General features: G+C 45.8%; 1 protein-coding gene across 2 annotated transcripts in view; it reads right to left on the reverse strand.

The window, feature by feature from the left end:
- Positions 1-692: 692 nt before the first annotated feature.
- The window catches only part of LOC147618659 (transcription factor bHLH27-like), a 43,415-nt gene continuing 28,140 nt past the window's right edge, over positions 693-15,967 (reverse strand). The window contains exons 3-4 of one of the 2 annotated variants that reach the window (XM_086773687.1): positions 1,196-1,366; positions 693-1,090 (exon numbers count right to left, since the gene is read on the reverse strand). In XM_086773687.1, the coding sequence (XP_086629813.1) occupies positions 1,004-1,090; positions 1,196-1,366 (258 nt within the window). In that variant the 3' untranslated portion in view covers positions 693-1,003. Of the gene's footprint in view, positions 1,091-1,195; positions 1,367-1,541; positions 1,708-15,967 lie in introns of those variants that run through there. The other variant, XR_015261934.1, reaches the window with a different exon arrangement.

Here is a 15,967-nt window from a genome sequence, read left to right on the forward strand (position 1 = left end):
AACAGCCATGTCTAGTGGTAACGGCTACAACAAGGCTCAATCCAGCATCCGAGCTCCTTCAAATGTTGCAGAGCATATTAGAAATGTGTCCCATAATGAAAGAAAAGGGGTACCTTGTACCATCGCACAGGCCATAGTAGCCCAAATCATCTGGAGATAAAAATGGTTTTTTGAGAAAGCCATTCAAAAAAGCAACAACAGAATTTTCTAGGCATGGCAAGCTGGCCTTTAGGGTAAAGGTGTGTTGAAAACCAACCTACCCTTTGAGCCTCACATTCTCAGATTCAGCAAAGCTGTTCACTGAGGACTAGAGCAGAGCCATAGATCTTAGCCAATGTATGACTCACCATGATCAACCTAGAAATCAAATGAAATGTTATATTAACGTCTTCAAAAGGCCAAAATGACCTATGAGACCAAAGTTACAACCATATGGCATCTGATACACTATCTGGAAAAGAAAAGAAAGGACTGAAGGTAAGTATCTAGCCCTACAATACATCAGTAGGGAGCATCCGGAAGCAGCAACTAGGGAGAGTGGGAAGCTAATGCTACTAGTCAAAATGGGGTACATGAGTACATGGATACATGTTTTTTATTTTGCAACCTAGTGATACTTATTGGACCCAATTATGCAAGCAAATGTCTACAGAGTAAAAGAATAAAAAAAAATTAGTGTTGAATGGTAGGAACAGCAACAATCTTTCCCTTCGGCGCATGCGAGAGCGAGAGAGAGAGAGCGAGAGAGAGAGAGAGAGAGAGAGAGAGAGAGTCAATCTGGGCCAAATTGTGAGTTCAGAGATTTCCAACCAATCTCATCTCCTGGTTCCTAATTTACATTAATTAAAGTTAGTATGATAGTTGACATCGCAATAGACACTAGTGTAAGCACAATATTCAACAAACACTGATCGTCCAAGCAATAATTCTGGCTTCATATGCCTTCAACAAGCCTCAAGGAACAAGAATCTTCAACAGCCTTCAAGTAAAATGTTGAATCTCTTCAGTAGAGAGAAAATCCAAATTTGGGAATCACTTCCAATGCCATATTACGAAGCTCTTCAGTCTTCATGATCAACCCATTTTTCACCTACAAAAAAAAGCATTTGGAACCAGGAGCTCTCCCTCAATCTCCGTAATACAAACAGTTGACAAGCCCAAAGCAATGCAATAGCCAAGTGTTTGTATGGTTTACCTCAACCACGATAGTGTTCAAGATGTGGTCGTCTACAGAGGTAAGGTTTGCATTCAAAATCTCCATCTCCAGGGCTTCAAACGCTCGTGTTAGCTGAACTAGGACCCCTGGGCTCTTCTTGCAGTGTATACGAAAATGATAAATTTGCTTCTCCATCTGGGAGACCTCCAACTGACACAAATGCAATACAACAGTACATGAGATTGGGAAACAACTTGTACCAAAGAGCACTGGTTACATAACACAAAACCAAGTGTAAGCAGCAACTCCAGAGTCCATCTAGAGAAAGCTTTCAACTTCAAAGCTTTACTTAACGAACTTCGCTTTGATCTTTACTCTAGTCCACCTTAGCTCTTAAACTCATTCTGCATGTTGACAAAAGCCCATTAGAGGCTTGCATACGCAGGACCCAACAGCATCTATGTATGCACTTATATGCACACAATACCCATCCGATAACAGTTTTTTCCCCCAAAGAGAAATCCTCCATTGGTAAAAAAGAGATCATCTCCCTGCGAGCACATAATGTAACATGCAACGGAATTATGCATAGATGAAAGGATCCTGTCGCACAAAGTCTCACGCCACCTTTTGTATCCCAAGTTTCGTGAGTCTTTAGCAATCCACTTTATCACTTTTAGACAAAGAAAGAAGAAAGAAAGAAAGTTGTATTAACATCTTCAAAAGGCCAAAATGACCTATGAGACCAAAAGGTTACATCATATCCATGAGGTACATAATCCTGGGTACAAAATAGTAATAAAGAAAGATAACAGAAATCTAGAACTTTAAAATCTGATCTAGGTACAAGAGCAGAGAGCTCTCATATCACCCTAATACATCCCTCATGGGCCGCTGTGACATGGTGCTCTAGGTGATAAAACTGAGCTGGCGCGAGAAGGTCCTGCGATGATGGGAGATAATGGCCCGGATCTTCCTGTGGTGACGTGGCCGTGGGCGAGGGCCATGGGGTCTGGGGCGTCGAGCTCGGCATAACTCAGTGGCTCTGTCGAGTGTCACACCTCTCGGCCGAGCTCCTACACTAGCCTGTGGTCTGGGTATGATGGGTGGATCGGCCCTCGGAGTGCTGGTATGGAAGAAGTCAGTGAGAGCTCTCTGTGCTGGTCCTCGAGCAAGTGCAGCTGATCTGGATCTCACTAAGGACTCCCTGTGTCTACGGAGCTCTAGAAAAAGTCCCAGGCATCTCTGATCCGAGAAGTCCATGATCCTGGAAAGTGGTCCGAACCCAGCTCGGAAGAGGCAGTGGAACCTCCCCCGAATCTCATAGTACCCAGGGCATCGGCATATGTAATGGTCCTCAGTCTCGAGCTCTGTGTGACACACCTGGCATATCCTGTCCTCTGGTGCGGCCACCTTAGGCCCATATCTGGCAGTCTCCACTCTCAGCTGGTGGGACAAGGTGCGGATCTGGCCGATCGCACATCTCACCCCAAAGGATAGGTGTATGTCCATGTAGCGTGGACAGGTGATGAACCCATCCTCTATCAGGCATAGGAGGTGATCTCTGTAGAAGGCCATCTTTGTCCCCAGTATGGGGTCCCAATTACCCACTGAAGGCCCCCCTCCTATTGCTAGGAGTATTTGCTTTATTTCTTTGAAGAGAATGACTGAAGACTGACTTTGAGACTGTAGATGAGCCAAACGCAAAACCTTCAGAAGACCAAGAGTAGGGCTGACTACACACTGCTATAGAAGCACCAATGATGACCAATCTTGATGCCAATGCACTCTTCCAAGGAACTGTAGGAGGACTACAATCTGTGGCTGAGAGAAGGGCTGAATTGGGGACTGTTGCTGTGGCTCTGCGGGACTGAATATGCAAGTGATGGAGGGCTGTATATGCAGGCTCAGAGTACTGCGTTTTCTGCAGAAGAGGAGCAGAGGTATGGAGCTGCGTTTTCTGCAAGAGATGAGCAGAGAGTGGATGTGTTTCAGCCTGGAGATGTGTACTTGAATGATTGAATGCTTGAATCGCTAGGTATTTATATGCATGAAAGGCGGCTGGTCGGTTTGCTTAAGCAAGTCGGCTGGCTTCGTAATGCTACACGACTGGATAATAAGCTAATAATGCTGAATGTAATGCTTTTTATGCTACCGACTATTCCATAAGGCTGCCCACTAGACTATATGCTTATGAAAAGGGTAGAGAGGCTAGGGGAAGGTTCACATGCACATGAGATGAATGCTATGCAATGCAGACCATGACCTAATGCAAACCCTAAGGCTTCTAGACTAACTTCTACATGCATGAATGATTCTCTTCAAGTGACTGATTGATTGACCTTCCTTCTATGGTTGAGGAAAGACCTACATAGCTCGTGCCTGACATGTCCCAGACTGGGGCTTACAATGGAGCCACGCCATACGACAAAATCATATCCTAAAAGGGTTCTACTGATGTACAATGATGCACTGATGATGAGCCACCTTGCCACCATGCACTACGGTGCAAAGTGCATGTGACATTCCCTCCTGCTTAGCTTGGTAGCAGGTTCATGGCTTCCAAGTAGTCCGCCAACAACTAGGGTACTTCTGAAAGACCTACTCATCTAGTCAAAATGCTTCACGGGTACCTCGATCTTGGAACTTCATGTAGAACTGGTGGGGAGTCTTCAACCGGAACCATGCTTCCAACAATGAAGAAGGATCTGCTCCCGCTCAATGATTTCTGCTTCGTCAACCATGTATGGCTGCTGTTCATCTGAAACATCAAAAACTTTTGGACCAACATATGGTTGTAGCCAAGACACATGGAAAGCATCATGCATAGTCCAATTGTTAGGCAACTTCAACTTCATGGAGACATCACTTAGCTTTCGAACTATAGGAAAAAGTCCAAAACTACGGAAAGAAAGCTTGAGACAATGCTTGCCCACTTGTTTCAATCTCTGTTTCATGACACGCAAATAGCTCCAATCCCTTTCCTTGAAGTGGACATCTCGTCTAAATTTATTTGCCTATCTGTGCACAGAATAATGGCCAAGCTCAAAAGTGAGTGCCAAACTGTATTGAGTACCAAACTCTGTGGAATCAACATTCTGATCTTTCATGCTCTTTTCTAGAGATCTCAAGAATGATAGACTCCTGTATGGTCTGGATGCTGGTCTTTCTACTAAGAGCATCTGCAACAACTGGGTTATGCTTACCAAGGATGTACTCAATTATTCCTCCAAACTTTTGGAAGATCTGACTCCATCTGGCTTACCGATCACTCCACTGGGTACTAGGCATCGTCTGCTCTTTTCTAGAGATCTCAAGAATGATAGACTCCTGTATGGTCTGGATGCTGGTCTTTCTACTAAGAGCATCTGCAAACTGGGTTATGCTTACCAAGGATGTACTCAATTATTCCTCCAAACTTTTGGAAGATCTGACTCCATCTGGCTTACCGATCACTCCACTGGGCACTAGGCATCGTCTGGAGCCACGTAAGTGCTTGGTGGTTTGTTTTGACTGTGAAAACCCATCCATGAAGAAAAGGCTTCCAATGTTTAAGCATTGTGATCACACCCAAAAGCTCTCTATCATAAACCCAATAATTCCTTTCGACAACATCCAACTTTCGGCTGTAGTAGACCATGGGTCTATTGTCTTGCTGAAGAACAACACCAATGGCTACATTGCTGGCAACGGTAATGACCTCAAAAGGTTTATCCCAAGATGCACTAGGCATCGTCTGGAGCCACGTAAGTGCTTAGTGGTTTGTTTTGACTGTGAAAACCCATCCATAAAGAAAAGGCTTCCAATGTTTAAGCATTGTGATCACACCCAAAAGCTCTCTATCATAAACCCAATAATTCCTTTCGATAAACCAATGGCTACATTGTTGGCATCGATAATGACCTCAAAAGCTTTATCCCAAGATGCTAATTTCAGAACAGGCGCTTCTTAGAGTGCTTTTTGGAGTGCACGGAACACGTCAAGCGCCTTGCTTGCATAGTCACCAGAAACGTTTCGGGGTTTTTGACGTTTCGGGGTTTTTGGGATTTCGAGGCAAAACATTTTGGCCTTCGGCTAAGAAACGCCAAGGTTTCGGTTTCTTTTCTATATAATTTTGCATTGCTTAAGTTCCAAACAATAGGAACTTTTAACATTTTGAGAAACAAATTTTTTTTTGGAGAAACCAAAAAAATTAGGAGTTTTTGAAACGTTTCGAAACATTTCTTGTGTTTCGGGGTTTCTCACTCCAGAAACACATTTTCATGTGACTATGCTTGCCTGTAACTGTGACTTTTTGCCAATGGGTTTTCACCCCTTGAGCAAGTTGGTGAGAGGTGCTGCAAGGTTGGAAAACTGGTCAACATGTGTACTGTAGGCTTGGCAAAGACCCACAAATGAACAGATCTCTTGGGAGGTCTTAGGAATGTCCCCATCCGAGATCTCTTTGAACCTTTGTGGGGTCCAATCGAATCCCAGAGGAATTGATGATGTAGCCCAAGTATTGAACCTCTGTAACACCAAAGATAGACTTTTTGGCGTTCATGTAGAGCCCATTATCTCGCAAAAGTTTCAAGACTTTCTCCACACCTTTCTCATGCTGCTCCGCAGTGGCTGAAAATATAACTACATCATTAAGAAATATGAAAACACTTACTAAGATGTACTGTGAATATCCTAGACATCATTTTATTGAAGGTTGCCGGTGCATTGGTAAGCCCAAACGGCATGACTATGAACTCGTAGTGACCACGCTCTATCCGAAAAGTTGTTTTAGTAATGTCAGCTTCAAAAATGCGGCGGACTTGATGGTAACCACTTTTGAGATCTATTTTAGTAAAAAAAACTTTGCACCGTCTAAACGCTCCAAAATGTACTCGATCCTGGGCATATGAAACTTATTCTTGATGGTGAGTTTGTTTAATCCCCTGTAATCTACACAAAGGCGTGCAGGCTTGCCTTTCTTTTGGACAAATAAGATGGGTGCAACAAATGGTGAGGAAGATGGCCGAATGAAAGAGGAGCTCAAATAACTACTTTTCTAGCTCGTCCTCCAAAGTCTTGGAAAGAGGATAGGGAAAATTGCTAGAAGGTTCTGTCCCAGGGACCAAATCAATATGATGATCCTCAAGACGAGAGGGTGGGAGATCGTCCCTAAGCATACTATCCTAATGTCGAGAAAGAAGATCTGCCAACTAGGGAACTGAAGATGAAGATGAGACAGCTGCTATCGATGAGGTAGAAGTTGTCTGAGTACGAACATAAATCAATGCTCCTACACCCTTGCAGATAGCTCATCGGGCCAAGAGATGAAAAATCAGTGGAATGCCCAGAATGCTCCTATCCCCACGAATCAGGACAGGCTCACAGAAACCGTTACAGACAGCAAAAGTGACCTGTCCCCAATTGAAAATGGGTTCATATTGGCGAAACCACTGGATTCCTAAGATCAACAAAGACACCCCAAAAGATATGTCCGGCCTCGTGTTACACAAGTAAATGAGGCATCCCACTGCCTGGCTGTAAATGCCGGCCTCAAAAGGCTCTCCAATATCATGCATAGTAAGCCGTACACCTGGTTCTACCGGAGTAGAAATGGGCTTACATTCATCCATGTGAAACCTTTTTAGCAAACTTTTTATGTACTTAGTTTGCTGCATAACAATGCCATCATCTGTATGCATAAACTGTATGCCAAGATAGTAGTGTAAAGGCCCCAAATCTGACATATCAAATTCAGCTTTCAAATCAGCTTTGAAATCTGAAATTTGTGCTTTGCTAGTACCTGTAATGAGCATGTCATCTACATACAAGATGACTATGAGAATATCGGCATGGGTTTTCTTCACATACAATGTGCTTCCAGCTAGACTATTCTCATAACCTTGGCTGGTTAGATGAGCATGTATCTTATCATACCAAGCTCTTGGAGCTTGCTTTAACCCATACAATGCTTTGTGTAACCTCCATACTTTATGTTCCTCACCAGGAACTAAACCAATGGGCTGATTTACATATACTTCCTCCTGTAAATCCCCATTTAAGAATGCAGTTTTGATGTCCAATTGATGCAGTTTCCATCCTTTATGTGCAGCCAATGCAATCACTGATCTTATTGTGGTCATTCTCGAAGTAGGAGCAAAATGAATGGGAGAGAATTAGGGTTAGATTTTCATGTGGGAGACATACACAGAGAAGAACGGAGAGAGAGAGAGAGAGAGAGAGAGTTGTGGGGATAAGTCAACTCATGAGAATGAGTGTGTGACTCCCCTATCACACATGTATATTGCACTAGTACACAGTGTGCACTTAGTACTTTTAAAGTACTAAGTGTACTATGTACTATAACTTATGGGCTTGTACACACTACAAGGGTGGGCATAATGCCTTTACCCCAACAACCTCCCACTTAAAGGCAAAGTGCCCTTAAATGAAGGAAAAGAAAAATCAGCATGTACATGATAATATACAAGGCCATATCAAGGCTGAAACTGGCCTCATCCAATGCCCATCAAGTGTCTGCAATGAGCAAACCGCTCCGGAGACAAACTCTTTGTCAACAGATCAGCCGGGTTGTCATCCGTATGAATCTTAACAAGCTGAATTTGCTTGTTCTCTATCACCTCTCTGATGAAGTGATACTTCACATCCACATGCTTCGTCTTTGCATGAAAGACAGGGTTCTTTGCCAACTGGATGGCACTCTGACTGTCACAATGCAACAATGGAATATCCCCTGTATAACCCAAATCAACCACTAACCGAGATAGCCATAATGCCTCCTTGCAAGCCTCTGTGGCTGCAATATACTCGGCCTCTGTAGTAGATAAGGCTATGCACTTCTGCATCCTGGATATCCATGACACAGCACCTCCTGTGAATGTAAACACATAACCGGTAGTAGACTTCCGGTTATCTGGATGACCGGCATAATCCGAATCCGTGTAACCATGCACTAATGCATCCTGTTTGCCCACATATCCTGTGTGCCCTTCACGTATCTCATGACACCTTTCACTGCTTCCCAATGCTTCTTGCCAGGTTTGGCCATGTATCTAGAAACCACTCCCACTGCAAATGCAATGTCCGGCCTCGTAGCAACCATGGCATACATGAGACTGCCACAAGCTGAAGCATACGGAATCTTGGCCATATCAGCCCTGTCACTATCCGACTGTGGGCTGTCCATAGCACTGAGTTGTTAGAAGTCATCTCCTGTCTATTTGTATACACCAGGGCCTCTGTTGTGGGTGTGTCCGCCCGTATATCATTTTTCCACACTCCCCGTATTTTTTCCCTATTTTTCCCATTTTTTTCTAGTGGCTGGAGGGCTGCCAGTTGATGCCAGGAGCACTCTGAAGCTGGCCGACTGCATCTGTATCAGTCGTGGGCTGTAGGAGTGCTGGCCGACTTGATTTGCTCAGGCGTAGGCATCTGGAGCTGGCCGACTGCTATTTTCAGCAGTCGTGGGATTTTACTCAGTCGTGGGCACTTTCTAGTGCTGGCCGACTGCCCTCATGGGATTGTATATATTGCCCCTCATCCTCCTCCACTTTCTCATTCAGTATTTCCGGGATCTTGTGTATAGAGAAGAGTTTACACACATCTCTCTGTGTTTCTTGTGCTGATTATTTTCTGCAGTCTACTTGCTCTTGTCTACCCAAGTTTGGTTGTCATTTCCGCTGCATATTCTGACATGGTATCAGAGCCCTAGGCCCTAGGAGATCTTGGGCGTTTTTCTGAGCAAGAGGGGGAGCAACAGGATGCTGATCGGTGGACTGTTTCGGGCTGAACGGGAAGTGAAGGTGCAAGAGGAAGGCGGGCAGAGGGGCTGGACAGCCACTTGCATATTTTCTGATTTTCAGATTTTTCCCACCCACCCACCCTTTCAGGTTACTCTCCGAGATGGCAGATTTACTCGAGATGGCTGAGAAGCACGTGAAGATTCCGACTCTCCCCACGTTCCCAGTGGATCGTCAGTTGGACGGGTCCAATTATGGCATCTGGAAGGTCATGATGGAGTCAGTTTTGGAGTCATATGATCTTGCTGATTTTATTATCAAAGGGGTGCCAAGGCCGGAAGCTGAGGAAGGGGAGTTATTATCGACGAGGAAGGACCGAGAGGCACAGGCACAAATGTGGGACCGTGTCAACGCCAGGGTCCGGTCGTTTATATTCCTCAATTGCACACCACAGGTGATCAACCATGTGAAGAACATGACGCTGGCGAGAGGCATATGGGAGCACTTGGCTTCTTTGTACAACAGGGTGTCACTCATGAAGCGGATATCCTTGGAAGTGCAGATGCGGGTTATGAACCCTGCAAAGTCTTCGACGATGCGGGAACACATTAACAAGCTGCAGGCCCTTCAGCAGGAAGTCCTTCAAGCTGGGAAAGAGATATCATCTGAAGATATGGCCATCACGTTACTTTCCCACTTGCCTGGTCAGTATTCTGCTTCCTATTCCTCGTTGATCACTAGTGGCAGGCTCAGCACCATTACTTGGGAGGAGCTTGTGCCAATGGTCCTGGACCAGGAGGAACGTTTCACGAACCCTCCTCACGGCGAAGGTTCGGAGGCCTTAACTGGCCAACGGTCGAAAGGCCGTAATACCAACAAGGGCAAAGGGAAGGCTTCTCCAGATAAGTCTTCCGAGAAGAAGCCTGATCCAGAACTAGAGAAGCTGAAGGCCGAAAGATCGTGTGATGATTGTGGCGAGAAAGGCCACTACTGGAGGAAGTGCCCCAAGCGGACAGGGAAGAGTGCTGATTCCTCAGCCTCAGCTGCAAAGACTCCGGCATTTGTGCACTTGGAGATGGTGGACTCCGATGCTTCATCATCTTCGAGCGAGGAGGCAGTTGGCTTCACCGCGAAGGATACCCGGGGATGAATTCTCGACAGTGGTGCTTCCAGGCACATGACTCCATCCCGTGACTTCTTCTTGGATCTGAAACGGCAGTCAGGTCGTATTTTTATTGGCGATAACTCCACTATTCAGATACATAGTGAGGGCCGGATGGAGATTATTCCCGACGGCAAGGGGGGCAAGCATGCTTCCCGTGTTCTTTATGTCCCTGCTCTGGGCTTTCATCTTTTGTCAGTGCATGAGGTATGCAAGACTGGCTTTCGGGTGGAATTTGAGGAGCATTCAATTGCTCTAAGGGACCGTGAGACAGGTAAAGTTGTTTGGGAAGGCGGTGTGGAGAACGGCATCTACAAGCTCTCTGCACTCTCCTCATTGAGACAGGCTCTCGGGTCGGAGAATTGTGGCACTTTCGTTTTGGCCACTTAAATGTGGATGCTTTGCGGCGCGCCTTCCGGGACCAGATGGTGGTTGGCTTGCCAGATGTTGGTAGTAGGCAAGGACGCTGCAGTTCTTGCATACGTGGTAAGCAGAACAGGGAATCCTTTCCGAAGCAGGCTTCCAGGCGGGCTTCGAAACCTTTGGAGTTGATTCACACTGACTTGTGTGGACCACAGCAGATACCATCCTTGGGAGGATCTCTCTACTTCATGCTGCTTGTTGATGATTGTACCAGATTCACGTGGGTCTACTTTCTTTCACATAAGGACCAGGCTTTTGCTCGGTTCAAGGATTGGTACGTGATGGTGGAGAAAGAGTCTGGATTCCAGGTCAAGACTCTCAGGGCTGACAAAGGAGGTGAATTCTCCTCGACTGTATTTTTCCGGTTTTGTGCAGATCATGGCATCAAGAGGGAATTGGCCAATACTGGATCGCCTTCGGAGAATGGAGTTGTTGAACATAAGAACAGGACTGTGGTGGAGATGGCGAGGACCATGCTGGAGCATCGTGATCTTCCTCGTCCACTTTGGGGTGAGGCTGTGGCAACAGTTGTCCATACCATAAACCGCTCTCCGACGACTTCTGTACCCCATATGACTCCATTTGAGGCATATTTTGGCAGGAAACCCGATGTCTCGCACTTCCGTGTCTTTGGGAGTGACGCGTATGTACATATTCCGAAGAAGCAGAGGGGGAAGCTTGACTCCAAGTCCCGCAAGCTGATATTTGTGGGGTATAACTCTCTTTCCAAGGGATAGAGGTTGTATGATCCAGAGAGGAACGAGATTGTTGTCAGCCGGGATGTGGTCTTTGACAAGCATGTTCCAGCATCCACTGTCGAGGAGCCGCCACTTCTTGGGGATCCAGAGGAGTCTGATGATGATTCCCAGTATACTACTCCAGTTGATCCACCTCAGTCATCACAGGAGGTTGAGCCCGCAGCTGGAGTTGAGCCCCCGCGATCACAGGAGGCTCCACGATCTGTTCGAGTACCTAGGTGGTTGTTAGACACCCTTCGGGAGTCAGGTGTCACGGAGCTACCCTCCGAGTGGACCACAGAGGACGGCCCTCGAAGATCACATCGAGTTCGAGATAAAAGCAACACGGCGGAGCTTCTTCAGGTGAACTATGCTCTTATGTCTCGTATCATGCGGGATAAAGAGCCCACTTCCGTAAAGGAAGCCCTTACACAGGATTTAGAACGGACCTTGTCCCGTTTTGTGGAGGATCATAAGGAGTAGAGAGCTCCCTCTTGATGCCTTTAGCATCACAAAAGTCCTGAAACTGTTTGGACTCACCACCATTGTCGGAACGCAAAGCCTTTAGTGTTTTGCCAGTTTGATTCTCAACATGAGCAACAAACTTCTGAAACACTGAAAATGTATCACTCTTCAAACGAAGAGGATAAACCCATACCTTGCGTGTGGCATCATCAATAAATGACACAAAATATTTTGCCCCTCCCAAAGAAAGCTGAGGCATCTCACATACATCTGTATGCACAAGCTCTAACTGAGCATCTTTCTGTCCAAGAGCTTTCTTGTGGGGGCACTGCAGTTGCCTGCCATATATACAATGCTCACAAAACTGAAAACTTGAAAACTTTAGAGAAGGCAAGTAACCAAAACGAGACAATTGCTCCATACCTTTGACACTCATGTGTCCCAACCGGCTATGCCACATAGAGATTTCCAGCAGCTCGGTTGCATTTACATTAGCATGGTGACAAACACCAGCATGCATGAAGTAAAGAGTGTCCACCTTAGAGCCTCTTGCAACAACCAGTGAGCCCTTACTAATCTTCCACTTTCCACGACCAAATGTGGTAACATAACCAGCATCATCAAGCTGTCCAGTAGAAAGCAGGTTCTTCTTGATCTCATGCACATGCCTGACATCATGGAGCATAAGCTGTGAGCCATCTGAAAACACAAGCCTCACATCACCTCTGCCAAGAATCTTGCATGCATGGTTGTCACCCAAATAAACTACTCCTTCATTGCCAGCAGTATACCTGACAAACAAGTCTCTGCAACCTGTGACATGAAAGGAGGCACCTGAATCAATGATCCATGAGTGCATACCATGACCATCTCCTGCAAGAAGTGAATGGGCATCAAGTGAAGACGTGAATAGGACCTCATCCTCACTGTCACCTGCATGTGACACATTGACTTCTTCAATCTTGACTCCACTTTTGCCCTTTGGCTTTACATCTTTGGCTTCATCTTTGTCTTTGTCTTTGCCTTTTCCCTTTTCCTTTTGATCATTTTTCCATTTGTAGCATTGCTTTTTGATGCGTCCCTTCTTGCCACAATAATGGCATTCCAAGTCCTTTTTGGAACGAGACTTGCTCCTTCCCCGTTCTTGGCTTTTTCCCCTTTGCTGGGATCTCCCACGTGCATTCATTGCATTGGACTTTCCAACAGAGTTGTTTTTCCTGTTCATCTCCTCTTGAAGGAGAGCACCCTCCACATCTGCATATGACAGCATAGCATTTGAATTGCTAGTGGCTGTCCTGAATGTGTCTCAACTCTCTGGCAAAGTGCATAAGAGAAAGGTGGCTTTGAACTCATCGTCCATTGCCAACTTTTGATTTATAACTTGGCTGACAATACCATTAAACTCATTTAGATGGGCTGCCATAGACGCCCCTTCCTTCATTTGAAGACCTATGAGTTTCTTCAACCAATACACTTTGCTTGAGGCACTTTGCTGAGCATACAAGTCCTGCAATCTTTGCTACATTCCCCAAGCTGTCTTCTCTTCACGAATGCTGAAAAGTAAAGTGTCTGACACAGACAACATGATGGTGGATCTTGCTAGCTCATCCATATCTTCCCACTCTTCAGCAGTAAGAGAAGCGAGCATTACACCCCTTTCTTTGATAGGCTTGTGCTGCTTCTTCTGGAGCAACACATTATAGCACTGGGTTTGCCAAATATCATAGTTATGTGAGCCTTCAAGCTTCTTGATGTGAAGCAATGAAGAGCTCTCACCTGTGGTTGCCATAGCAATATGCAACCTGTATGCCTGACTCCCTACAAAATGTGCAAACACTGCACCAAAAGCGCACACAGTTCTCACAGTTGTTCTCCCAAAGTTTATCTCCCACTGCGGAAGCACAAATGCAACTCTACTCCCACTGTATGTGATAAAATCACCAAAATCTGGTTGCTGCAGATTTAGGACAGCACCTTAAATGTGCTTTGTTCCCCTTCCAAAGTACTGTACAGCAGTACTAAGTGCTCACCAATGATGTACCAAACCTGTACCGGCAAGTACAGCAACTGAAATTGAGATTTTTGCTCACTCAAATCAATGTGCAGCCATGCCAAAACTTGTACAAAGCTGTACCAAATCTGTACCAACAGGTACAGTAGCAATAAATGCTCTCCTGGCTGTCCAAATGAGTGAAAATCAGACTTTTACAGTCCCGACCACTGCATACAACAGTCCCGAACAGAAATTGGGCAAAAGCCCCTTGACTGCAAGTGGATTTCTGAGGATTCAAGGCATAAAAGTCTTGCCTGCTGCTTTGCCAAGCTCAACAAGCATAAAATCTTGAAAAGCCCCTTGATTTAAGATCAATTTCTGATCATACATGGTACATTAACGCACATGAAGGCATCCAGAGTCTTCACGATGCTTCCCTTGTCCACATATACATCCAGTACATAAAAGCCCCTTGATTTACAGGCACATTGAGTGCTTGACAGGCATCAACACATTGCCCAAAGCATCAAATGCGAGTGCCTGCATGCAAATCAATCCAATCGGCACAAAAGCCCTTTGATTTGCACATCAATTTGCTGCAATTTTGCCCGAATGTGCGATTTCTCACATCATACAGCATGTATGAATGCTTAATTGCACAATTACATCAAAAGCCCCAAATTTCGACATCCAATTTCCTGCAAATTGACTCTGATTGTGACCAATGTCACCCAATTTTGCCAATTGTGCTCAAATTTGAGCCATTGCAACCTGTACCTGCTCAATTGATGATAATAGACAAGGAAAATCCCAAAATTGAAGGCAAATACCTCTTAATTTTCTGATTTTCTACAATTTGCAGGCTGAATTTCTTTGTGTCGATGCTGTTGCAGAAAGGGGGGGGGGGGGGCGCTTCTTGCTGATGTTGCTGAATCGAATGCTGCTGCTGCTGAAAAGGGTGCTGCACGTGTGTTGATGCTGATGTGCCTGCTGCTGTGCAGGTACGGATGGCTGGACAGCCCACGTCTGCTGAAAAGGGTGCTGCACGTGGCTGCTGCTGGGCAGCAGCAGCTGAGCAGCCCACGCTGCTGGCTGGGCAGCCCACGTCTGTTGGCTGCCTACGCCCAGCTGCTGGGCAGCAAAGTACAGTGCAACGGGCTCCACCTCCTTCACCACTTCGCGCAGGCCTCCTCTACGCCCAACAGCCAGCCATCTAACGCCCAACGCGTTGCTGCCTGCAACGCCCTCTTGTGGCAAGGCGCTGACGCGTGGCGATGATGACGTGCTGCTTCCTTTGAGCCGGTGCCCTTTGTTACGCTTTGGTCAGCGCTACAAGCGATGAGCTGAGCGCCGCTAAACTCCTGCTGCGCGCTAACTCCAATGAAGCTTGTTGGAAGTTCAGGCGACAAGTGCAGCAACGTAAGCAGGCTGTTGACGGACGGGCTGCAATGAAACTTGTTGGAAGGAAACTGCACATGCAGAGAGCTGCAGGCTGGCTCTGATACCAGTTGAATGGGAGAGAATTAGGGTTAGGTTTTCATGTGGGAGACATACACAGAGAAGAAGGGAGAGAGAGAGAGAGAGTTGTGGGGATAAGTCAACTCATGAGAATGAGTGTGTGACTCCCCTATCACACATGTATATTGCACTAGTACACATAGTGCACTTAGTACTTTTAAAGTACTAAGTGTACTATGTACTATAACTTATGGGCTTGTACACACACTACAAGGGTGGGCATAATGCCTTTACCCCAACACAAAAGTCTCCTCATAATCTATTCCCTTTTTCTGGGAGTAGCCTTTAGCCACAAGTCTTGCTTTGTACCGTCAATAGATCATCAGACTTTCTTTTGACTTTGTACACCCACTTTGTTCCAATGACATGCTTGCCTTGAGGCAATCCCACAAGATCTCATGTATTGTTCTTCATGATAGAAGAAATTTCAGCTTGCATAGCTTGCAACCAATGCTCATTCTCATGTGCTTCTTCATAAGAAGAAGGCTCTTCTGAATCAAAGAGACCACCCATTGCTAATGCAGACTCCCCACGATGTATATTCAAAGCATGGCTGGAACTAGCCCTTGTTCTATCTGTGAGTGGAGCTGCAAGTTTGCTTTCTTGCAAAGTTTTCAACAACCATCTTGGCACTGACTTGGCTGTGTCTATGGCTGTTTGCTCTTCCCTGACAAGATCTTCCACTTCTTCCATAGAAGGGGGCTGAATGGCTGGCTGTTCCACATGTTCTACATGAGGATTTTCTTGTGTTGGGGCTGGCTGATCTGAATCCCC

This window comes from Cibotium barometz, chromosome 34 (genome assembly GCF_041138505.1).
Source record: "Cibotium barometz isolate CiBa-2024 chromosome 34, ASM4113850v1, whole genome shotgun sequence".
Taxonomy (NCBI): domain Eukaryota; kingdom Viridiplantae; phylum Streptophyta; class Polypodiopsida; order Cyatheales; family Cibotiaceae; genus Cibotium; species Cibotium barometz.